The sequence below is a fragment of the Gracilinanus agilis genome, chromosome X (genome assembly GCF_016433145.1).
Source record: "Gracilinanus agilis isolate LMUSP501 chromosome X, AgileGrace, whole genome shotgun sequence".
Classification (NCBI taxonomy): Eukaryota; Metazoa; Chordata; class Mammalia; order Didelphimorphia; family Didelphidae; genus Gracilinanus; species Gracilinanus agilis.
In genome coordinates, this window is record NC_058136.1 from 38765787 (window position 1) to 38791923 (window position 26137).

Sequence of the window (26137 nt, forward strand, 5' to 3'; positions counted from 1 at the left end):
CCATTTCTGTGCTAGTTCTTTCTTCCTTTCCCATTAAGAAGCCTGAATGAGGAGGGAAGGCAGGTCTTTGTATGTAGCTACAGAGTGGTTTTTGCCCTAAGGTCACTTTTCAGTCTCTGCCACATCTGCTGTGTGCAGCCCTTCTCTGCCCTATCTCCGTGACCAATATCCACTTTCCTCAGCCTTCTGGGGTCCCAAGTCTCTCTGCTCTCTTAGGTAAGTCTATGGCATCCTCAGCCAACCCCCCAAGAACCTAGTGATTGCCCCATGCTCACTCTGACTCTGGCACTCCCAGAGTGTGGGAGGGGTGATCAACTCATACTTTGGTAGGACTGATTTTACCCCCTTATAGTGTGGAAATGCCCAAACTCTGCCTACCTTCAAGGCTGTGCTGTACAGAAGAGCCCCTTCACTGTCTGGTCTTGGTTTTTGTCCTTTTGAGGTGCTTTATATCAGTAGGTGGTGAGGAGAAGAAGACCCTTGCTTCTACTCTTTAGCCATCTTAGCCTGGAAGTCTCAATGAACTTTTTAAAACATTGAAATCCTTACCTTCTGTCTTAGAATTGATACTCAGTATCAGTTCCAAGACAGAAGAAAGATAAGGGCTAGGTAACTGGTGTTAAGTAATGTGTCCAGGTTCACACAGGTAGGAAGTTTATGAGGTCAGATTTGAACCCAGGACCTCTCATCTCTAGGCCTGGCTCTCTACCCACTGAGCCACTTAGTTGCCCCCTCACTTTTTTTAGTGAGATATGAGGTGAATTCCTCAGCCGAGATGGGAGGAGGCACATGCTATGGGAGGCATGAGGAGGGATGAAAAACTACTGTGATCTGCAGGATAGTGAGTGTCTTAGGGAGGTGTAACAAGATTGCCTTTCTTCAGGGAGGGGCCAGTTGGGATCATGTGTTATGAATTTGTTGTGGACCCAGGCAGTCGAGTGTGGTACCAGATTGTGGGAGTAAGTTGAAGTTGGTGCTCAGCAAATTATGCTTGGTGATAGGATGAGGGGGCAAGGGATATGCGCATAGAGGATAGAGTTGAACTAACCCATGAAGAGGGAGAGAGAGGAAAAGAAAGAGAGTGTAGCTAGGGCTGGAATTATCACCTGGGAAAGAACCGAGGAGGAGAGAGAATAGAGATCTGGGTGATGAAAAAGAATATGTTAGAAGTTGTAAGATATAGGGAAAAGATGGACCACTAGAAGGATATGATCAGATAAAATCATTTCAGACTTCATAACCAAGGAAGTGGGGCACCTCTGGGGATTGCAAGGTCAAGGATATGACCATCACTATGTGGAGCTGAGGTGGAAAATGGAAAGTCATGGGAAATGGGTCTGTTGGGAAACTGAGGAGTTAAGGGGTTTGAGGAAGTACCAGCATGTGTATTAATGTCCCATAGTATGAAGACAGGAGATGTAGAGGAGAGAAAGATGGGAAGCCAGACACTGAACTTGCTGAGGAAGAAAGGTGAGTGTCCTTTACACATATCATCTCATTTAGTCATTATGAAAACAACAGTAGATACTATTCTATCCTACAGATGAGGAAATTGAGGCTAAGAGAAATTAAGTGTTCTCCCAGAATCATACATTTGGTCAGTTTCAGAGCCAGTATTTTAATTCCCCTCTTCCTGACTCCCAGTCCTGCCCTGGATCCATTGTATAAGGCAGAACCAAAAGAATGGCAGATAGTAAACAAGCAAATGGGATGCTTTGGTTCTGGATCTTTTAGGACAGTCAGAAATTTTACTTCCTCTCTCTTGATTTCCTTTCCTTCTCCTTTTCCTTTTCTCTTTTCCCTTTCCTTTCCCTTCCCTTCCCTTCCTCTCCTCCCCACTCCTCTCCTTTGCTTTCCTATATAACTGTTGCCAGTATGAATCCTGTTTTGATTCCTCTGATTTCATTATTTTTCCATATTTCTGTATGTGCATCCTGTTTATCTTTTTGTAAACGGCACTATCATATTCCATTACCAGACCATAATCGATTCAGCCATTCTCCAAATGTTGGGCATATATGTTGTTTCCAGTTTCTTATACTTACAAACTAAGAAGCTATGGATATGAACTTTGAATGGGAACATGAATGTTTTCCTGTTCGTGACATTTTGGGGATATAGTTCTAGCAATGAAGTTTAATAACTTTATACATTTACTTTGGTGCATTGATTTCTTCCTTCAATAGCTTTCATCATTTACATGGGTACTGAATATTTAAAAATTAATTTCCAATTCCAGGACCTGTGGGCTGATTGAAGTTGCTGTAGAGTCCAATTAGCACTTACTGATAGCAAAGTGCCCAGCTGAGGATGCTGGGAAACAAAAGAAAGTAGATGGAGAAGTCAGCAGCCCCAAGTTTATGCGAAAATCCAACTTAGAGCTTTTCCCTGTACTTTTCAGTTAATGCCTTGCTTTTTCATTTAATTTCTCTTTAGAACAGACTTCTTGTTGACAAATGAAAGGCCCATGCATTGGTGATTCTGCGTCTCCAAACTAGTCCCAATTTGCTGAAAAATGGGTCATTGATTTGTCATTAGTGGTTGGTTGGATGGTGTTTGGACAGCTAAGGAAAAATGGGTTATGGATTTATCTAATAGCCTTGGGCCTCCATGTTTTAATTACCCATGTTTTCTGTGATTAGTCAGTCATGTTGCTAATGCTGAGGACATCCTGCTATGTGAAATTCTTGTTCTTGTTCTTGTTCATGTTCATGTTCATGTTCTCTCTCTCTCTCTCTCTCTCTCTGTCTCTCTCTCTCTCTCTCTCTCTCTCTCTCTCTCTCTCTCTCCTGCCTCTCTCTCTCCTTTCTCTCTCCTGCCTCTCTCTCTCTCTCTCTGTGTCTGTCTCTCTCTTTCTCTCCCTGTCTGTCTGTCTCTGCCTCTCCCTCTTACTCCCTTTCTTTCCCTCCCTCCCTCTCTTTGTCTCTCCTTCTCTCTCTGTCTCTCTCTCTCCATCTCTCTTTTTCTCTGTCTCTCTGTCTGTCTCTGTCTGTCTCTCTCCCCACACACAGAACCTCTCCCTGCCTTTCTTTTTCTCTCCTGACAAAACAGTTAAATTAGAATTAAGAGTAGTGAAGTCAGGATGCTTCCAAGGTCACTTTTTTCCCATTTGCACTGTCGGTGGTGTCTGCGCAAGTTGGTCTCAGAGCATCCCCCTTTTCCTGGCTTCCTAATCAGTGCCCTCTGCTACGCCTTTTCAGATCCACATCACCAGCACCCCCCACCCTGCTGCCCCCCGTCCTCAAGGACAACCTCCCATGAGAGTTATTTTAGGGGTTCTATAAAATAGTAGATCTTTTGCCTCCATAAGATGCTACCCAGTTTTTGCATTTTGAGAAGATAAAAGAGGAGAGCTTTGAGGGAATGCCTATTGGGGGAAGATGGTGTTTTAAAGGTGAGGAAAAATAAAATCGTGCTTTCATCAATCACCTACATTCCCCCAGTTTATTTTGTCAGTCTGCTGTGGGATCCATCTCTATGTGCTTAGGGGCCAAAATAGACACTGCCCAGATGTGGCCTTTGGGTAGGCCACGTGACTAGGCAGAGCCAGGGAGGGTGAACACAGGAGACGGGTTGGCCTTTCTGGCCTTTTTGGATGGAGCCCATAGGCTCCGGGGCTCTCTGGAGCTGCTGCCTCCTCGTTTCCGGCAGCCCAGTCCATGTAATTTCTGCTTTTCTATTCTCCTGTAGTTACTGCCAAAATTCTCTCTAATATTTACAAGCTGTCAATTTGGTAATCTGATAAGAGGGCCTCCTTCGATGGGGCTCTGCTATTTATTAGCTGCCTGACCTTTGGCAAATCCCTTCTCTTCTCCGGGCTTCGGTCTTCTCTTCTGTGAAAGGTCATGCAGGAAGTAAGTTTACAGCAGAGAGCGTCATGCAACTTGGGTCCCTTGACTGCTTGGGTGGGCTTCAGTGGCTCCTATTTCCATTTGAGTTTGACCCCAGCAGATTAGATGTTTCTTAGATTCGGTTAGGGGCTCTTAACCAGGGCCCCCAGACCCCTGGGGCTGGGGCTGGATTTTAAAGGGAAAAAAAGGGAAAATCAGACATCTTGATTTCACTATCATTGACTTCCTTTGTGAGCTTCTGTATAGTTCACTCAAGCCATAATTCTGAGAAGGTGTCCATAGGGTACGAACAAAGTCAAGAACCCCTAGACTAGATGCTCCTGAAGACGCCTCACAACTCTAACATTCTGTGATTCTTTGATTCTTGCAGCAGGAGAAGAACCGTGTTCTTCTATGTTCTATGTTCTGTGTTCTAAGTTCTATGACACACCCCTTCCTAGCAACGCCCATGAGGCAGGCCATGTTGTTATGCCCATTTTATAAATGAAAAAACTGAGGAAAAATCTAAGGGACTTACCAGAGGGCCCACAGCTAGTATGTGCACGCTACCTCTTAGGCCAGCTTTTGCTACCAAGTCAGTATTCTCCAAGTGGTTCATTTCCATTGCCTCTGGAGCCAAAGGATATGAGCGAATAAACTGGATAATTGGGAAATTCCAACACATTTGACTTCATCCCTCAAATCAAAGATGCAAAGAGATTCACAGAGTTCGAAGAATTTTGATTGCACTGATTTGTATTCTCCATCCTAATACCACTTCTATTCATTTGAATCATTTGATGAGGGAAAGAAAACCCATCCTTTGCCCAAGGCTCCTTGGGCTGGGGGGGCTCACCCAGAGATGTAACCCCGGGCCTATTAATGCCTAAAACTTGCTTGGACCCTGCCCTGCTCTGTCCTGGGTTTGAATCCTGCCTCAGATACCTTCTAACCATGTGACCATCAGGGAGGCACTTGGCTTTACTGAGCCTCAGTTTCCTCATCTGAAAAATGAAGATAACAGTATATATGAGACAGTACTATACAGATCTAGTGGTAGGTACATACTGATGAGTTTTTATTTATAATTAAAATTTTTTATAAAAAAATAAATGAAAATACCTTTCATTTGGAAGCTGGACAGGGAAAGAATCCAGAGGTGAGAGTATGGCCAATGGTAGCCCACAAACTCACAAAGGGATGCTCAAAACACTGCCCCCCCCAGACCCTGTCTGCTTTCTTTTGGGCTAAAGAAGGAGAGAGAGACAGGATGGGTTGATGGAGAGAGTGCTTCACTGGGGGTCAGGAAGACCCAGGCTCAGATTAGGCCTCTCATACATGCCCCTAACATCCCTGAGCCTCAGTTTCTTTCTCTGATAGTCTCTAATGCACCCTCCAACTTTAATTTGAGGTTTCTTTGATCTTGGCTCAGAGGACAAAACTGGGAGCGACGGGATAGGTTCCTGCTTGACATTGGCAACTTCTTATCAATTTGAGCTTTCCAAGATTGGAATGACCAGGCATGCTGCCATGACAGGCATGCACGAGTTGGCCCACATGGTCTCTGAGGTTCCTTTCAAATCTGGGGTGCTCTGAATTGCTACTGGTGAGGTCTGGCAGGAAATGAGATTCCCCAGGGATCCCAACTGACTCTCTTAAAAGTTTTCTCTCCCACAAAAGCTAGTTTCCCAGCAGGTTGATGAGTCCTTTGTCAGTCTGGGCCCAGCCTTCTGGTCCCTCCTCCCAACCTCCTCCCGTCTCTAGCCCTCCCCAGCCTCACTGGCGCAGGCAGCTCTCACAGGCCAGGGCACATCTGGCCTGGAGGCTCCTGGGGAGCAGAGGCAACAGTTAGGAGCTGTGGCTCAGAAAGTGAGGGGGCTGGGAATTGGAGGGCTGAGAGAGGACTGAGCAGGGTAGACTGAGCCAGAACAAGGTGCCTTGCCATGGGCACAGGGCTGGCTCTGATCTTCACTCTGCTTCTGACTGCCTCTCAGGTTGGCAGCAATGCAGTCCACTGGGGACCCCCAGGAGGCCTTGATCAAGGTAGCGGCAGTTTCTGGGGACTTCAAGGGGCTCCAGACTCTGGCAGTGGCTGGGGATCCCAGGAGCTCCAGACCAGCAGCAGTGGTTGGGGGTCCCTGGACAACTCAGACAGTGACAGGGACCTCAACAGCAACAGTGGCTGCGGACTCCCAGGAGGCCCTGACCATGGCAGCGGCTGGGAACCTTCGGATAGCACCACCAATGCCAAGGGCTCAGAGATCACACACCCACTCTTCTTCTCTCTGGATTACCAACATGTACAGGTGCCCTTTGAGATCACACTGTGGATCATGCTGGCCTCACTGGCCAAGATTGGTAAGTGGGGACTCCCAGGCTTGCTTGGTGCTCTCTGGGCACGAGCCTATCCTCTTGGGGTTCGGAGCCTGGGGGAGGGCTCAGAGAACTGGGTAGAGTGATGGGGCTTTAGCCCTGAAGGGCAACTGGGGCTTCCAGGAGAGAGATCAGGCTACTTAAATCAGGCTGACTTTTTTTTTACCTGTCCCTAGTTCCTGGGGCGTGCTTTTTATTTGTCTAACAGGTGGTGAAATCAAGGGACTGACCCCCTGCCCAGACTTTGGGGAAAACAGAAATACTCTAGTGTTGTAAGAAATGTGTCTGCCCTCAGGTTTCAGTCTTTGGCATGGAGGAAAACTTGAAAATCCTTAATAAAAATTGACCTGTGAATGGTGCTATGAGATTTATAGAGAGCTTTGTATTCCTATCTCATTTAATTCTCACAGGAATTCTGTGAGGTAAGGACTATTATTATCCTTGTTTTATAGATGAGGAAACTGAGGCAATGTGATGCAGAAGGAAGAACACTGAAGTTAAAGTCATAGGACCTGAGTTCTCAAATCTCTGCCACTTACTACCTGTGCGACTTTGGTTAAGTCTCTGGGCCTTAGTTTCCTCAACTGTAAAATAAGAGGAGGATGGACTAGATGAGCTCTAAGTTCTCTTCCAGCTCTAGGTCCATATCTAATATCCAATGAAAGAGATTATGTAACCCGTCCAAGGTCACACAGCAAAGTGTGAATAGAAGGAAGTTTCTTTCCATCCCACTTCTTTTGACATCAAGCCTGGTACAGGATGCTCCCATGCCCAAATGTACTGCTTCCAAGAGTTCTCTTTGCTAGGACTTTCTCTGATGCTTCTTAACAAGTACCTTGGCATTTCTTCGGGAGACTTTAAAAACTACCTTCTCAGATCAGTTAGTCTAAAGTCTAACAAAACTAACTGGTGTTCAGTTGATAGCAGGTTGGATAGAATCTATATTTTGCCCCTGGAGCCCCCCACCTTAGCAAAGAAGAGATTTTTGTCAATTACACAGCCTATTTGATGTCAAAACATTATCAAGAGCCTCTTAAGATGCCGGATCTGGTGATCTGTCCCTTTGTAGCCTTAGATCAGTCGTACATACAGTAGTTACATAGTAAATGTCTGCAGAACAAAGCCTCATGCTGAAATTTTGCCTGTTTCAGTCTTCAGTCCTGCTTCCCTTAGCCGGGAGACAAAGGACATTCAGTGTCCAAATGGCTCTAGTCCTTAATTTCAGGAATATGACTCTTCTCTGCCATCCAAGACCTTTAGTTAGAGGAAACTCTTGGAAATGCTCCTTCTCCAGGAAAGGGACTTGGACTCCAAGGAGCCAGAAGACTGAGCTCAACTTCTTTGGCCTTTCGCTAACAGTCTGAATGAAGCAGGTCAAGGTCATTCAATGCTCAGAGCCTTATTTTCCTCACATGGAGAAGCGAATAGTTCATGGTCTCTACCATCTCTACCTCACTGCAGAGAGTTTGAGGAGATGATGAATGCCAAAGCGTTTTGTAAAGCCCGAAGCATTAGGTCAGTAGAGGGGATTATTCTTATGAAGCTTAGCCCCTGGAGATATTTGTGGTTTGGACACACTAGAAATGTGGATGTCAGTGCCCCGATGAGATTTCAACATCAGAATTCTGGGCCTCGGTGGGATCTGGAGAAAGTGTCCATCCCTGCATCTTTAGGTAGGACTGCTCTGGAACCATCCCAGTTGGAGACTATCTGACCCATCTTGGAGTGCCCTCAGAAGACTTTTCCAGGGTGACAAGCTAATCCCTTCTGGCTGTTTTACAGCTGCCTAGTGTAGGGAGATAGTTCCTCGATAGGGTCTGTTCACAGCTTCTAGGACCCTGGCTTCTTTGATGATGCCACACAGACCTATTTAGAGCTCTATGAAAGGGCATCTAGTACTTTAGGGGGTATGAGAGAATTTGTAGGCTTACAAGTGAGATAAGACATACACATACATGCATGCATTGATAAGCTACCTCATAAGCAAGTGCATGATAGGACATGTGCCAAGAGAGTGCTAAATAAGGGGTGTCTGTGCAATGGGCAAGTCGAGAGAGTGAGGTACAAAACTACTGCCAATGGCCCCCAGATGAGGTGCCGGTATTTCATTGGGCCAGTGGAGGAAAGCTCCCAGAGAGTTACCTTTATTATCATCATTCCTGGGCCTGGCAGAGCAGGGTATAATGGGTATAATAAGCCTTGGACTTGGAGTCAGGAGACCCAGGTTGGAAGTTTGGTTCTGCTGTTAATCAGCTATGTGCCCTTTAGCTAGTCACTTCTCTTCCTGCACCTTAGTTCTTTCATATTCTGAATGGGGGGAGGCAGGAGAGGTTGGACTGAATGGCCTCTAAGATCCTTCTGACTCTGTTGTCCTATGACGGGATTGAATGCCAGTCTAAAGCCTAATCCCGAGCATCAGTACTGTACTCTTCTAGGTTATCGAGATCCACTAAGTTTCTTCTCATTCTGATGACAAGAAGGATTGGGGAAAACATTGCAAACTGATAAATGTATCATTTCATGTTTTAAAATGACTATACCTATTTATGAAGAATTCAGTGGATACATATAAATAATCCTGCTGATGGTAATGGGATAGGGTTTATGAGTCAACCCTGTCTCTGTCATAGAGAAAAAAAACCTTTGTCCGTGCCCCTACATCTTAATTATGTCATTATAAAGCTAGCACATCACAAATTGAACCCATTTCTTTGTAAATCCTGAGACTTGATAATGATGAACTACAGAACTGTAAAGCACTTTTCCTGGTGCTCTACTGTGCACAAAGCGATTCTAACCGAATCATGCTTTGTACTGTGAGTGACCTTGGGTTCTTCAACGTTAGGCCAGCAGGTCCTACCAGGCTAGAAGGACCCTGTCTAGGTTTGGAGAAGCTCATCACCAAGCTGGCTTTGGGGGGATGAATTTCAGAACTTTGGCAAGTGTTACAAGCGTTAAATTCTAGAGGGGTTGCCATCTGAATCAGTAGAGAATTTCTATGCTGACAAAACCACAAATCGTTGAAGTATTGAACTTATTTTGCTTTAGAGATGCAGCAGCGTGGTATTGCCTGGCCTTGGAATCAGGAAAACCTGAATTTAAATGCTATCTGAACACATCTTGATATGTGTCTAAGGGCATCTCTTATTCCTTCAAGCAACTCTCTACCATTGTTATAGAGGGGTTACTGTTCTGTGTCAGTGAAGGGAATTCTCACTTTGGGGATTTACTACATCTATGAAATCACAGCTTAGCGGTGAGGGGGCAACTAATTTGAATCACATCATCATCATTTCAATCTCAAATGTTCAAATGGGGAAACTGAGGCTCAGACTGGTTAAGTGATTTTCCTCCAAAGTCACATGGTTAGAGAGTGACAGAGCTAGGCTTCAAAGGTCTTCTGAATTCTGGTCTACTTCTTTCCAGCTCACACTCTGTCTCTCCAAAAAGAAGTTATCCATAGTAGAGATACTATACTGTCACCAGCCACAGTATCCTCCTCTTTTTTCCAGGATTTCACCTTTACAGTAAACTGCCTTCGGTTGTTCCAGAAAGCTGCCTGCTGATTTTTGTGGGACTCATCATGGGTGGAATCATTTATGGCCTAAATGACAAATCTCCACCCATCATGGACAGCGACATATTCTTTCTCTACTTACTCCCCCCGATTGTCCTCGATGCGGGCTACTTCATGCCCAGTCGGCCCTTTTTTGAGAACATTGGCACTATCCTTCTGTATGCAGTTGTGGGCACCCTCTGGAACGTGCTTGGGATTGGCCTTTCCCTCTATGGCATCTGTCAGGTGGATTACTTCAACCTGAGGGATGTCTCCTTGCTCCATAACCTCTGGTTTGGGACTCTGATCGCCGCAGTGGATCCTGTGGCTGTGCTCTCAGTGTTCGCAGAGATGCACGTGAATGAGAAGCTTCACATTTTGGTTTTGGGGGAGTCTCTCCTCAATGATGCTGTGACTGTTGTAAGTATTGCTGCCTGCCTGGGCTGTCTCAGGTGGTGAGGCCAGTTGCCCTCATGATAGAGGCCATTCTCTTAAAGAGGGCTAGAGCATTCAGAAAACTGGATTCTGTCCACCAGGAGCCAAGCGTCTCCTGCCCCACCCAGGGAGCTTCTGTAGGGGTGTGAGGGAGCTCAGTAGTTGTTGGCATAGCTTAAAGAGCAACAATTTGGGGTGCCTTGCCTTTATGAGTGGCATGAAGGTGAGGGAAAGAACCCTGGAGATCAGAAACGAGACCGCCTCTGTTCTCAGGCTATTGGAGGAAATAACATGTTTCCAGGTAAGTAAACATAAAGTCACAACACAATACTCAAGATTTCAGAGGGGAGGAGCCATGAGAAATGAGGGGAAAGCTCCACTGACTTGCTGGTGTCCTAGGAAACTTTGGGATTCTGGAGAAACCTGAAGTTTGAGAAGTGTTGACAGTAATAATTACTGTGTTTTCAAAGTTTCCAAAGCAATTCCTATGGATTATCTCATTTGAGCCTCCCAACAGCCCTGTGAGATGGGTTCTGTAATCTCCATTTGACAGGTGAGGACACTGAAGGCCAGATAGGTTGCATGATTTACCTAGGGCCAATGAGGGAAATGCCTGAGGGAATATTGTTCAGTTTGCCACACTGTCTTTCTGATCTGCTTTTGATCTAATGGAATGATGAGCGTCATCATTTTGGCCTTTTCTCCTGACATTCTTTCTAACCTCTTCTCTTACAGGTTCTCTATAAATTATTTCAGTCCTTCAATGAAATGCCATCTATCACAACGGTGGATATTTTGGCTGGGATGGGAAAGTTCTTTGTTGTTGGAATTGGAGGAGTCTTCATCGGTCTCCTGTTTGGAATGGTTGCTGCCTTTACCACTCGCTTTACAAAGGCCATCCGTGTCATTGAGCCCCTCTTTGTCTTCTTGTATAGCTACCTCTCCTATCTCACTGCAGAAATGTTTCACCTCTCTGGGATTGTGGCGTAAGTATCCCAGAGGCTCTTGGTGCTTCAGAGAAGCTTCCTGTTTAGGGTTCTGTGCTAGATCCTACCTAGCAAACTCAGGAGTTATCTCCTGTGAAGTATATAAGGTGGAAAGAAAAATACGTCCTTCTACCTGGGAGTGTGGGACCTGGGTAAGTTCCTCTCTCTCAGGATCTCAGTTGCTTCACTTGTATAATGTGGATGAAACCTGTACTATTGACTTCATAGGACTGATATGAGGCCCAGATTTGAGAATGGATAGAAAAGTGCTTTGTAACCATAAAGAGAAGGTAGAAGAATTTCAAATTAATTAGCGAATTTCAAACAAGCACTTATTTTCTCTTCCTCCCACTCCGTTGAATTCTTATCCAATAAATCATTAAAAAAAACCCTCACCACCACCACCACCACAGCAAACCCTCTTGGCATATTGCATAATTCAACAAAGCAAATTCCTATGTTGGTCATGTTGGAAAAAGACTTAGTTCTCAAGAATTCTTCACCTTGAATCCGTCACCTTTCTAACAGGATGAGAATGGCATGCCTTTTCTTTAGTCTTCTGATATCATGGTTTATCATTGCATTAATTGATCAGAACTCAAGACTTTCTTTTTTCTTTCTTTTGATAATATTTTATTTTTTCCTAATTATATATAATAACAATTTTTAACACTCAGTTAAAAAATGATTCCCAGTTTCTTTTCCTCCCTCCTTCCCCTCCCCTTTCATTGAGATGGTAAGTGATCTGATATAGATTTTACATGTGCAATTACGTAAAACACTTTCCCATATTAGTCCTTTTGTGGAAGAAAATGAACCAAAAATGAAAAAAGAAAATGATATATAGTATGTTTTGATCTAGGTTCAAACTCCATCAATTTTTTCTCTGGGAGTGGATGGCATTTTGGTCATGAGTCCTTTGGGATTGTCTTGGATCATTGTATTGCTGTGAACAGCTAAGTCATTCGCAGTTGTTCATTGTACAATATTACAGTTACTGTGTCCAGTGTTCTCTTGGTTCTGCTTATATCACTCTATATTGGTCTGTATAGGTCTTCCCAGGTTTTTTTTGAAACCCTCCTCATCATTTCTTAGAACATAAAAATATTCTATTACACTCATATACCAAATCTTAGTCATTTCCTGATTGGTGGGTATCCCTTCACTTTCCAATTCTTTGCCACCACAAAAAGATCCACTATAAATATTTTTGTACATATGTCTTTTTCCTTTTGTTTTTTTTTAATCTGGCTCTTTGGGATACAGACCTAGTAATGGTATTTATGGGTCAAAGGGTATATATGATTTTTTAGCCCTTTAAGCATAGGTCCAAATTGCTATCCAGAATGGTTGAAATAGTTCACAACTCCCCCAACAGTGCATTAGTATCTCAGGTTTCTTACATCCCCTCCAAGTTTTGTCATTTTCCCATTTTGTCATAAAGGTCAATCTAATGGGGTGAAGGCGGTACCTCAGAGCTGTTTTATTTTGCATTTCTTTAATTAATAGTGATTTAGGGCATTTTTTCACATGACTATAGGTGACTTTAATTACTTTGTCTAAGAATTACCTGTTCATGTCCTCTGACCATTTATAAATTGGGAAATGACTTGTAGTCTTATATATTTGACTCATATCTCTATGTATTAGAGAAATGAAGCCTTTATTAGAGAGACTTATAGCAATTTTTTCTCATTATGATACTGTGTATTACCCTTGATCCTATTTCCCCCTCTATTTATCCAGCTCTCTCTCTTTTTATCCTGTTCCTCCTCAAAACTGTTTTGTTTCTGGCCACTACCTATTCCAATTTGTTCTGCCTTCTGTCATCATGCCCCACTCTCTTATCCCCTTCCCCTCCTACTTTTCTGTAGGGTAAGAAAGATTTCCAGGCCCAATTGAGTGTGTGTTCTTCCTTCTGAGATAATTCTGATGATTGTAAGATTTAAGTGCTCCCTTCCCCACCTGTCCCATCTTCCCATCCATTGTAAAAGCTCTTTTATGTGAGATTATTTACCCCATTCTACCTCTTCTTTATTCCCCTCTCCCAATGCATTTTTCTTTGTCATTCCTTCATTTTAATTTTTTAGATATCATCCCTTCATATTCAACTCACACCCTTGCTCTTTGTCTATATGTATTCCTTCTAACTGTTCTGATAATAATAATGCTCTTAGGAGTTACAAGTACCACCTTCCTATGTATGTAGGGATATAAACAGTTTAACCTTATTGAATCTCTTATGATTTCTCTTTCCTGTTTACTTTTTTATTCTTCTCTTGAGTCTTATTTTTAGGAGTCAAATTTTCTACTCAGCTCTGGTCATTAGGAATGCTCAAAAGTTCTCTATTTTATTCAGTGCCACAAGGATTATACTCAGTTTTGCTGAGTGGGCGATTGTTGTTTATAGTCCTAGGTCCTTTCCCTTCTGGAATATCATACTTCAGGCCCTCTGGTCCTTTAATGTAGAAGCTGCTAGTCTTGTTTTATTTTGACTGTATCTCCAATATTTGTATAGTTTCTTTTTGGCCAATTGCAGTGTTTTCACCTTTACCTGGCAGTTTTGGAATTTAGCTATGATATTCCTGGGAGCTTACATTTTGGGATCTCGTTCAGCATATTATTTCTATTTATATTTAATCCTCTGGTTCTAGAATATCAGGGCATTTTTCCTTGATAAATTCTTGAAAGATGATGTCTAAGCTCTTTTTTGATCATAGCTTTCAGGTAGTTCTATAATTCTTAAATGATTTCTCCTGTATCTGTTTTCCAAGTCAGTTATTTTTCCAATGGGATATTTCATATTTTATCCTATTTTTTCATTCTTTTGACTTTGTTTTATTGTTTCTTGACATCTCATGGAATCATCAGCTTCCACTTGTTCAATTTGAATATTTAAGGCATTATTTTCTTCAGTGAGCTTTTGTATCTCCTTTTCCATTGGCCAATTCTACTTTTTAAAAAAGTTATTTTCCTCAGTGAATTTTTGTACAACTTTTTTCCATTTGGCCAAGTCTGCTTTTTAAGAAGTTCTTCTCTTCAGTAGTCTTTTGTGCCTCTTTTACCAATTGACCTTTTCTGTTTTTTTTTAAGTTATTATTTTCTTCAATATTTTTTGTGCCTCCTTTACCAAGCTGTCAACTCTTTTTTCATGATTTTCCTGCATCACTCTCATTTCTTTTCCCAATTTTTCTTCTACCTCTTGCATTTGATTTTTAAAATCCTTTTCAAGCTCCTCTCTTAATTCTTTTCGGGCCTGAGTTCAATTTATATTTTTTCTTGGAGGCTTTGGATGCAGCAGTATTGACTTTTTTATTGTCTTCTGAGTTTGTTTTGGTCATTCATGTCAGCAACATAACTTTCGATGTTGAGTTTCTTTTTGTTATTGTTGTTGTTTGCTCATTTCCTAGCCTTTTCCTTGTCTTTTAACTTACAAAACAGTTACAGTTGGACTCTGTTCCTGTGGTGAAAGGGAACTCTTTCAAGCTTAGAGTTCTTTGTGCAGCTGCCTTCAGAGCTAGCTCTGGGAATCTATAAGTTTTTAGTTCTTCCAAGGAGGTGTGATCTAAGGAAATGTGTATCTAATACTCTCTCAGCCTGTGCTTTGGTCTGTGAGGAACCCCAGGCAGTCTTCTGCCTTCAAACTGTGACCACCTGCAAGGATCCCCTGCTCTCCTGCAACTGCAAGTGCTGGTATGTGTTAGGGCTCTTCTTTGCCCTGAGACTGCTAACTGGGACTGGATCTGAGTATGGACAATGCAATAGAATCTGGCACCCAGAGCCAACAAAGGGACCCCTGTAATCTTCTTATGAGTAGTTTTCTGACTTCCTTACTTTCCATGGCTGAGAACTCCTGAAGTTGTCAACTACTCCAAGGTCTGGGCTGGTTTGCTGAACTGAGGCTTGCCTTGATGCACTGCTTTGTGTTCCTCTCCCACTAGGGTGCAGCAAATGCCTCCTGCTGATCTTCTAAGTTGCCTAGGGCTGAAAAATTGCTTCACCCCTTCCCTTCATGGCTTTTGTTGTACCAGAATTTTGAGGCATTATATTAAAGTTTGAAGGGTAATTTGGTAGAAATCAGGCAGGTCTATGAACCGTCTCTGCCATCTTGGCTCCACTCTTGAGCTCAAGACTTTCAAAGTTGTTTTTCTTTACAATGTTGTCATTGTTCTCTTAGTTCTATTCACTTCACTGTCTGTCAGTTCACAGATGTCTGTCATTTCTTATGGCACATTGGTATTTTATTACATTTATACACAATAATTTGTGTTGCCATTTCCAAATTAATGGACACCCTCTTCATTTCCAACTTGGTGCTACAATGAAAGGAAGAGCTCTACAAATGTAAAATGGTAGTATATTGTGGATAGGGAAAACTGTCCTTTGCTTTCCTTCCAGGATTCCCCAGTTAATGTTAAAGAATGTCTTGATCATTGAGGCATTTCCAGCCAAATGGATGCCCCAAACACTATCTACTTGGGGACGTTTGGAGCTAGGGATTATGAAATCTGAACCTCTCTGCAGCCTTCTTCCAAATAGCCCTGGAAGCCTATGGATTCAATGGTTTGTTAAGAGCTCTCTCTCTCTCTCTCTCTCTCTCTCTCTCTCTCTCTCTCTCTCTCTCGGTATTGGTTCCAAGGCAGAAGAGTGGTAAGGGCTAGGCAATGGGGGTTAAGTGACTTGCCCAGGGTCACACAGCTTGGAAGTGTCTGAGGCCAGATTTGAACCTAGGACCTTCTGTCTCTAGGCCTGGCTCTCAATCCACTGAGCTACCTACTGCACCCCGCACCCTGAGCTCTCTTGATAGCATGTAGAGGAAATCCTTCCCTGTTGTATAAATCTAGAGCATGTATTGTATTACTTGTGCCAATTTCTGCCCCATTTATGGTGGAAGAAAAATCATCCCCTAATGTATTGTGTCTTGAGCCTAAAATACTTCGAGTGGTATGGGACATTTAGAAAACCTTGATATGGATTCTTATTCAGGCAACTATTGTTTCAATACATAAGTAGGAATTGTGGTTTTTTGACAAACATTTAGGGCAACTTGGCATAGTGGAGAGAGGGATGGCCTTGGAGTCAGGAAGACCCAAGTTCAAATCCCACCTCTGATGCATACTAGCTGTGTGGCCCTGGGCAAGTTCTTCAGGTAATTCTCCATGACTATTAGTTGTAGAACAATTACTGATCTGCATTGGTGGAATGAATTTCAATCCTGAGGTTTCCATGTGCTGATGAAATCTCAGTTCTAGATGCAAAATGAGAAAATAAAAGTGGATAACCGAGAAGATGAAGCTGACATAAATATATTTTGCTTTCAAGAGGCATTATGTTATAGTGAATGGAGGGCCAGCCTTGGAATCAGGAAGACCTATATTAAAATCTTGTCTCTGACACATGCTGGCTGGTATGACTGTGGACACATCCAGTCTCCCAGGTGTGCCATTGGAAGTGGTAGATAAGTCTTAGTGGTTTGTATCAGAGGAAAGAATTTCCACACAGGGAGTTCCATACACCCATCAAATTATAAGTCCATACCAAAAACACACACCAAAAACCCAGATAAAGTCCCAACTTGCCTTGAGGTCATAGAGCATATTTTCTTTATTCTTGGTTTTCATTGAAACAGTAACAATAACAACTACAAGAATAAATATCTATGGTTTAGCATCTGCTAAATTTTTACATGGCAGACTAAAGGAAATGGCCATCTTACTCGGTTTGGATTTGGATTTTAAGCTGGTAACCCTCTCTCTGTGTGCTGCTGAAATGAGGACACGTCCCTTCCCCGTGCACTCAGGTTAGGGTTTCCAAAAGCTTAAAAACATAAAGGATGAATTACTGTTGAATTACAGAGCACTAATGCCATTTGACTTTCTGGGTGATTCAAAGCTCTAAAGGGATTTCACTTGAAATAATCAATTCCACAGGGCAGTGGTTGGAATTAGTTTGTTTTATCTGCATGTTGGCTTGGCTAAGCTTAAGGATTCCATTCTGAGCCTGGAAAATTGGCTTCTGACTTGGCAAGTGGATGAATTCCATAATTTAAATCACCCCTGATGTTACCAGTCAATATTAGCTATTGTCAGAGAGGTAGAGAGAGCCAATCTGATCACCTGCTGGTTTCCTCTGGCATTTTACACGGAGCAGATCTAGTCCAGGGGATTTTTCCGTATTTTCCACAAAGTATCTCTTTGGAAATCTTCTTCTTTGGAACTCTACATCGGATTTTGTCAGTTTGTCTATTCTCCAACTATCTCCTGAGCCCAGAAGGAGCCACACCCAAGGACCAACGGGGCCAAACCTATCTTCAGCTAACTGTACCAGCTCAGAACACTTGCCTTTCTCTTGGCTTTGGTAGTGCTCTTCTCCTTTTTCCTTTTTTTTAATTTGTAGCCTAGGACTGCAGCCACTGAGACTTTAATTAGACAGTCTGGTCTCTTTATAGCCAAAGGTGGCAGGCGGAAGGATTTGCACCATCCTGTCTCTCATACAGATTTTTCTTGAATTTCCCAAGCAGTTTGGGTTTCTTTCCAACTTCTGGCAAATGCGGTGGGACCCTTTTTGCAAGAAAATCCTATTGGATTTGGCAGCTAGCAGGCTGTCAGTGAGTTGGGAGAGAGAAGTTCCAGTGGAGTGGTGGGGTAGAAGGGAGATTGCTTGGGCTCATCAATTGAAGATAGGGAAGGGAAGGAGAGTCAGTGGCAACTTTTTCAAGAAGTGCAACTGTATGGGGGTAGCTGGGTAGCTCAGTGGATTGAGAGTCAGGCCTAGAGATGGGAGGTTCAAATCTGGCCTCAGACACTTCCCAGCTGTGTGACCCTGGGCAAGTCACTTGACCCCCACTGCCCACCCTTACCACTCTTCCACCAAGGAGCCAATACACAGAAATTAAGGGTTTAAAAATTAAAAAAAAAAGAAGTGCAACTGTAAAGGTAAATGGAGAGAAGACAGTGCTCTCAGGATACCCTTTGCTGAGTCTAGGGAAATACTTTTTAGAATAGGGAAGACTAGAACATGTTTATAGGGAATGAGAAAGGAGCCAGTGGGGAAAGAGAGCTGGAAGATGCAATAGAGACAGGTAGAGAAAATCAGCAAAAAGGACACCTCTGGAAAGGAGGCGAGATGGTCGTCACCTTGAGGTGGGAGGGTAGGAGGAGGGATGGGGTGAAGAGATAGGGAAATTTTGAGGTTAGGGGTAGAGAGATACCTGGAGCTTGCCTTACATGACCTCTCTTCTCTTGGAAAAAGAGGAGGTGGGTCAATTTGCAGGGAATAAAGGGACAGGGCTGGACTTTGGGGCTTGAAGAGAGCGTATAGAGTTTGGAACAACTGCTGTGATGAATGAGGGGATCAGCTAAGAGATGATCAAACGTTTTTCAAATAACTTTGAGAGCCTAGTTAATGTTAACTAGAATGAATTTGTGATATGGCCCATCATCTGGGTGTCACCTTTATCCACTAGACTAGGCAGCTTGGGAGTAAGGAGCAGTGGGAAGGGGAGCAAAGAAAGCCACTAGCAGGCTTTACCATAGGCTGGGCATGGTCTCTAGGATGGATGGTGGAAGGTCAAGGAGGCAAGGGATTCTGGGATGCTGGCAAGCTGTTGAACTGGTTTGAGTTGGGTCTTGATGAGCGGACAAGTAAAGCCAGAAGGGGCCAGGCAGACTGAGGATGAGTTAACAGACTAGATCTAGATCACAAGAAGGGTAGAGCGCAGAATTTTAGACTTAGAAAGGATCAAAGTGATCATCTGGTCTACTAGGTTGCTGAAGAGGAACCTCTGCAGTAATGTCCCCGACATGTAATCACATAGCTCTAGCTTAATGCCCTCCAGTTTCAGGGGTGGGAAGGGAAGCCTGCTATTTCCACAGGCAGCCCATTTTACTTCTGGATAGTTCTGCTTGTTAGGAAGTTTTCTTTGACATCAAACCAAGATCTGCCTCTCAGCCTAGCTTCCACCCACTGCTCCTTACTCTGTCTTCAGGGGCAAGGCATAGCAATTCTTAGTCCCCTTTCCCATGGCTGCTCCTTCAAAGAATCATGTCCTGCTAGAATGACTCTTCCCATCCTTCCTGTCCTGGGGACATCTTCAGTAGGAGAATAGGAATCTGGAACGTGGACACCCAAGTTTTCAGCCTTCGGGGGTGGAAAGCATCCCGTCTCAAGAGGGTTGCCTTTAGTATTAATGGGGTACAGGCTCTGGGAAGCAGCTTATGCTCTCTCTTTTTCTATGAAGAGTTATTTCTGAAATGAAGAGGCCATGTGATTATAGGGAAGTCATTTCAGAGTCACAGATCACATCTCCACAGTGCTGGAGGTTTGCAAAGCCCTTCCTGGGGCTCAGCTTCCTCATGTGAAATGACAGGGCTGGAGTCAATCAATGACCCCTGGAGTCCTTTCCAATGCTACCACCATTCTTTGTTTTTTTCCTGTTTTCTGGTGCTATGATGCCTTTCATTTCACATTGCCTCACCCTGGTGTTTGCTATTTCACATAAGGACAATAGAGTCCTTAGGTAGCAAGTTGCTCACTCCCAGAAAATGAAGCACAAGAGCTTTAAGACATCTTAGGGAAGTACTTGGGGCCTTGTCTCAACCAAATCTGATTGGAGAATTTCTTGAGCTGCTGTAGCCAAACAAAATTTGACTTCTCAAGGCCACCCTTCTGGTGCTGAGGGTTTTTGCCCTGAGCTAAGTCAATGCTTGGACATCAGGCCTACCCTCATACCTCCGTTTCCCTAAGAGTGGATTTTGGGTATTTATATGCTGCTATTCTGAGCTAAAAGCTCTCTTTAACTTTTTTTAGTCTATTTTTATGGTACTTTTCTCTCTTTAAATATTTCAGGTTAGATTTCAATATAGAGATGTGAGAACTTTGCAAAAAAGATTCTACTTTCCTTTCTTAGCACGTTCTCTAGTTCAAGTTCATCTCATCTAGTTTCCAGCTTTATAGATGAGGAAACTGGGGTGTGGAGGGGTTCAAAGGCTTTGCCAAAGTGGTCAATCACACAGGCAGTAAGTAGCATAGCTGGGACTTGAGATCAATCCTTTGGCCTTAAAGGCAGCATTCTTCCCACGGCACCATGCTCTCATTCCTTTTGAGCTCAGCAGGCACAAATTCATCTTCCCCAACTTTGCAATGAGGCCTCCTGTCATTCTCAGAGTCATTTCAATGTATTGGCCCAATTTTTGCATTCCCCCTATTAGTGAAGGTTTGAGAGTGGCAGCTGCTAATGAAATCTGCTTAGGTCTGATAGTTTTTGATCCAGCCTTCGAGGCTCTTGAAAAATAGCAGCAAACTTTGTTGGAATGTTAGGCTAATGCTGCTTCTTGGCAAAGAACAACTTGTCTTGCCTTGTGTCATTCTTAATATGGAGAAAGAAGGTTGCCATTGGCTTTCATTCTAGGTGTGAGTGGATGCTGCAGAATGTTACCTTTTTCACTGATATTATTGAATTTCCCCAGATCACTAGGAGCCTGAAGCTAGAAGTTGCAGGCAAGGTGCTGACCTGTGTTGGTGGATGGAGATTCCCTAGCAGTCACTTTCCTACACTGATGAAATCTCAGACCTGGACCAAAAAGAATGTGATTGATAATTGACCGTAACGCTGAGAAGCCTTGCTGTCATGGTATTTGGCTGACTGCTGAGCAGCAAACTTTGTGAAATCATACTGAAATGAGTCGCCCTTCCTAATACTTTATCTCAGTGTCTCTTCCTGTTATCAGTTGTTTGTGAATACAAACTTATCTATAAAAAAGATAGCCAAGGATTGGACTTGCTCCTAAGTCCAGTAGCAAGGAACAAACTCATAACATCCAGAGGAAGTCTAGGCAATGCAGGCAGGATTGGAGCTTCTGTTGGTCTGTATCCATTGGTCCATTCCTCATTTGCCCATCCCAGCCATGTCCTCTGGTGATGTCTCATGGCTAGCGGCCCCATTGGCCTGATGGTCACTGCTAGGTGTCACACCAATGACAGGGTGTAGAAAGTCTCTGCTTCCAGCCTTCTCTGTACGAGAAAGCTGGAGCTGGCTCCTTTCTCTTGTAGCTTAAAGCCCAGAGACATTTTGCTTATAGCCCTTTTAGAAAGACAGATTGTAGTAGTTATTGGACAAGGGCGAATGATCCTCAGAGGCTTTCCTTCCCAGAGGGAGAGCCCGCCTGTTCTTAGGACAACCTTACCCATAAAAGGTACTTCCTTTCCAAAAGGAGATTCCTCCTTCTGGGGATCAATGTTTTAGGGTTACAGAACAGTCTCCACTACCCAATGCCAGAAGAAATAAATACTGGGTTTTCACCCTCAACTTTATACTCCTTAGAGATGTTGGGCAGGGGGTCTGTCAGAAACTGTCTTGTCATAAAAAAATAATGATTTACTTTCTCTGATTAATTTCCTCATGAGATACCTGTTCTCCAAAGCCATTTCAGAGAGGTTATGCCAAAGAAACCCTTGGAGATGTGTGAGTCCAACCCACCTTAAATATTTTGTAGGGACCCAAGATGCTTTGTGTCTGTCATCCATATAAAAACACAAACCCAAGTGCAGAGGACAAGGTCGTCTTTTCCTCAAGCTAAGCCTGTTTATAGCATGTATATGTGGCCAACGGTTAGCTGCCCGTAGGATGTAAGGGAATCGGGAGTTTCACAAAGCCAGAGATGGTCTCTACTGGCTGATGCAGAAAGATCAAGGAAGGTGAGGAGTGAGAAAAAACCTTTAGACATGATAAACCTGAAAGTGGTGAACTTTCTGAGTTGTTGCTTTTTTGCACCATTCAACTTGTTTAATAATTGGAATTCTTTTTGGGTGGTCAGGACATTGCCTGAAATTGGAAGTGTGTGATCTTTGTGGTATATTGAGGCATCTTTGAATCTTTAAGTGAGTCACAGAATCTGGTGATCAGAACCTGGGCCTAGAATTTGGAGGTTTCTAATTTCAGTTCTGAGTTCCGCAGTGAGCTGGGGAAGAGCCAGCTCATCAGCTTAGCAATACTTGCCCGAATGTCACAATAATCTCTCTGAGTGGCAGAGAGGACACTGCAAACTTGTAGTCAGGAAGAAAGGGACTAAAATCCCATCTGGTCACTTCCTAGTTGTGTGACCCCAAGCAAGTCACCCAAGCTCTCTTCCCCTCAGTTTCATCATTTGTAAGACGAGAAGGTTGGGCTTGAAGATCCCTTTGAATTCTATCTGCTCATTTTGTAATCCGAGAGGGTGGTGCCCAGCAGCACAAAACCCTGTTAAGTTTGACCAATGCAGAGCCTGCTGGAGAAATTTGGTAGGTGGCAGGAGCATTTCTTGTGAAAAGCCCATCATGGGACTGTGGATGTTGGTGTCCCCATTTTAAAGGGACCTGCTTTCTGTCCCGGAGAAGTGGCATACGCTTCTTGGGCCTTGAGCAGGCAGCATCACCTTGCCTATCTTTAGCTTCAAGATAAGAGGTGTTTGCTTGGCTGCAAATCCAATTACGCTCCCTGAGTTCTAAATTTATCAGAAGTGAGCAATCACTCTGAACTTTTCTCATCTTTGGATCTGCTTGCACCCAGCACAACACCTAACAGCATTGGAGAACCTTGAGTTCAAGTACCCAGAGGGCAAATCCGAACTGTCTCTGAACCCTTGAATTACCAGAGAGAAGGGAGGGAGGAAGTGCTTGCTTTGGGCAGCTGGGCAGAAGGGCAGGGCATGCAAAAAATGTCCTCTGGTCTTGATCAATGACACATGTTAAAACCAGTGGAAATACGCATCAGCCATGGGGGGCGGGAGGAGCTGGGGGGGATGAAGGGCAAAGTAAGAGCATGAGTTATGTAAACATGTTAACTTTTCTAAAAAATAAATATTAATAAATGTTTAAAAAATATCCTCTGTTGCTGGGAGGAGGGGGAGCAGAGCAGCTCCCCGAGTGCCAACTCTGCATGTGTGCCACGTCTTTGCCAACATTGATCTAGGATATGATCGAGGCTTAGCAAATGTCTGTGGAATTGAACTGAATTGAGGGAGAGGAGTCAAAGGCATTGCTTCCACTTTCCTAAGAGCAGGAAAGCGTTGCTTTTCAGCATCACCGCCTTATCATTTCTCTTCTGAGCGTCAGAACCTCTGGGGCTTTGGAGACATGTCTTGCCCCTGACATGCAAGTGAGCTGGCAGGGAGGGATGGGAAGGCCAGGTGTGTACTGCTCACTAACTTTACTGGCTCCCAGAAAGTGCTGTGGTGGGAGAGAAGCTCCTGCAGAGAGGACTGCTCTGCTGGACCTTGGTTTCTGGCAAAAGCCTTCCTGTGGTTTAGACTGGCCCCAAACTTAAAGAACAGGGACGTGTACAAAGAAAATATAAATTGACTTGTCATGTCCTTACTTAGCATGGAGGCGTTTGGTGGAGATTGGTTGAATGAACAAGTGAGAGGAGGCCATCACGGTTTCGTTGGGTCAAATTTTCATTTGTGGAATTCCAGATGATGGATGAGCAGAGTGAGGTCACTGCTTTCAAAAACTCTGACCCTGCGGGGCGGGTCATTGTATCCCTCTTTCCAGAAAGGCTTTTCCACTGGCTACCCCGTAGAAATTGGATCCATAGTGTGAGTGGAAGAGAGAGTTCGTGGTCTCTGAAGTCCTTGTGGCTTGGAAATGTCCAGGCTTTGATGGTATTCTGTGTGCAGCTGTAGAAGGGAAAGGGGGAGTGAGTTTGCCATGGTTCACTAATGAGTCAGTTCAAACTTGACCTTCTAGGTTAGACTCTAATCATTAATACACTCCCGTCCTCACATTGTAATCAATACACGAACCTTTAAGGAAAGTACAAGGTCAGGCCTTAAATACCATTAGCCACCTTGTTGACCTTATCAGGAGTTACACACAGAAGAAATTGAAGACAATAATGCAAGCAGGCCATTTCTCTCAAGGCAGAGAGAAAAAGAGAAGAAATTAGACATTCAGGATGATTTATGTGGCCAAATTCAGCACTTAGTGCATCTGTGATCCCTTCAGCCCTCCCCTGGTGCAGATTGTGGCGCATCCACTTCTCATCCAGGCTCTTCTATGGTTCTTCCCCTAAAGAGGCAGCCCACAGCTCGGAGGCCTTTCTGAATGTCAAGCACTCTGGCCATTAACATGTTAACTCTCCCTCATGACCCATGGCTAGCTTACCTCCTTTTGTAATCCTTTATTTCTTCTTCATTCATATTCCTTCTGCCACTTCTTGAGCAGAGCTCATCATTGGATTTAAGCTTTAGCTTACTTTTTCCCACCATGCTCCTCTCCATTGCCCTTTGGTTGGATTTTTGTTTTTGCTTTTTCTTTGGCCACTTAATTACGTGATGTATTTCATATAGGTAGCCAATCACCATATATTCTGGGAGTGAGATGGAGATCAAATAATCTCTTTCCTAAATGGGACTGTTGACACTTCAAGGCCATTGAGTCAATGACCCTCCCCCACCTTACAGATTAAGAACAGGAAGTCCAGGAAAGTGAAAGGAGTTGCCTAGTGTTGCAGACTGGTTAAGCAGCAGAGCTAGAATTCAAATTGAGGTCCTCGTATTCCAGATCAAGCATTCTGCTAGAAAGAAATTAGGGAATCTTGAGAGCTAATCTGTTAAGTTAACCATATATGTCCTTATTGGTTAAAGAACCAATTATTCAAGAGAAATCAAAGGGCAAAAGTTTAAATGAGCACTTTGCACTTGAAAATGACCTTGGTTGCAGTGTAGTAAGAGACAAAAGGGTGTGGTAGGAAGAAATGTCTGGTTTTCCTTAGAAATGGGGACACCTTACAGGTTCATGAACATTCATTAATCATTTAATTTCTAGGTTACTTCTTTTATCCATCCCTCTCCTCCCCTTATCTTGCTAAGTCTCTAGGGGCCAAAGAAAGGCATTACTAGATGGAAGGGCTTTTATTTGGCTGATGGGGCACAAAGGAATTTTCACTTAATGAAATATAAATATCAAAATTCTAATGTTTGTACTTATCTCTTTGGGGCACATGGCTATTAGAATTATGAATTGTTTTTAAGCACTATATCTCCTTTTATTTTTTAAAACCTTTACCTTCCATCTTAGAATCAATACTGTGTATTGGTTTTAAGGCAGAAGAGCAGTAAGAGCTAGGCAATGGAGGTTAAGTGACTTGCCCAGGGTCACACAGCTTAGGGGAGTGTCTGAGGCCACATTTGAACCCAGGACCTCCCATCTCTAGACCTGGCTCTCAATCCACTGAGCCACCTAGCAGCCCCCTTACTATATCTCCCTTTAAAAAAAATCTTATTTTTCTTTTCATCACTATAACTTCCCAGTTATTTATTAATTTATTATTTACTTATTTATTCATTTTTATTTGCTTATTTGTAAACATTCATTATATTTATTAATTAATTATTAATTAACAGTAAAGGGAAAAAATGGTCACGTTGACCACGACTGGCAGGGCACACCTCCTTCTGCACCTTCAGGCCACCATCTCTTTACCAAAAGGACAGAAGTGCATTTCTTTCTTAGTCGCTTTGGAGTGAGTCCACATTGTTCATTGCACTGATCTGAGTTCTGATATCTTTAAGTGTAGATTTCATTTCCATTATTATACTATACACTGTGTGTATATTATGCTATACACTCTGGTTCTACTTTCTTCACTCTAGGCAGTTCATATATAGGTCTTTTCAAATTTGTTATTTCTTACAGCACAATAATATTTATTTTTTTAAAACTTCTTTTTATTTATTTCATTAAATATTTCCCAATTACATGTAAAATAATTTTTAACAATACGTTTTTAAAATTCTGAGTTCTAGTTTCTCTTTACTTCCCTCCCCTCCTCCCTCATTGAGGGAGATTTTGATCCTGATTATACATGTGAGGAAATGTCAGACATATTTCCATATTAGCGATGTTGCAAAAGAAAACATGAACTAAATAAAACAATAAAAATAAAGTTAAAAAAGTCTGAAATCAATCTGCATTCAGAG

The 26137-nt window shown here is 43.1% G+C and overlaps 1 protein-coding gene across 1 annotated transcript in view; it reads left to right on the plus strand.

Annotated features, from left to right (window-relative positions):
* The first annotated feature begins 902 nt into the window (after positions 1-902).
* LOC123253649 (sodium/hydrogen exchanger 2-like) overlaps positions 903-26137 on the plus strand; it is an 81415-nt gene continuing 56180 nt past the window's right edge. Inside the window, exons 1-5 of the mRNA XM_044682809.1 lie at positions 903-959; positions 5595-5699; positions 5825-6188; positions 9716-10179; positions 10930-11180. Coding sequence (XP_044538744.1) covers positions 903-959; positions 5595-5699; positions 5825-6188; positions 9716-10179; positions 10930-11180 — 1241 coding nt within the window. The remainder of the gene's footprint in view (positions 960-5594; positions 5700-5824; positions 6189-9715; positions 10180-10929; positions 11181-26137) is intronic.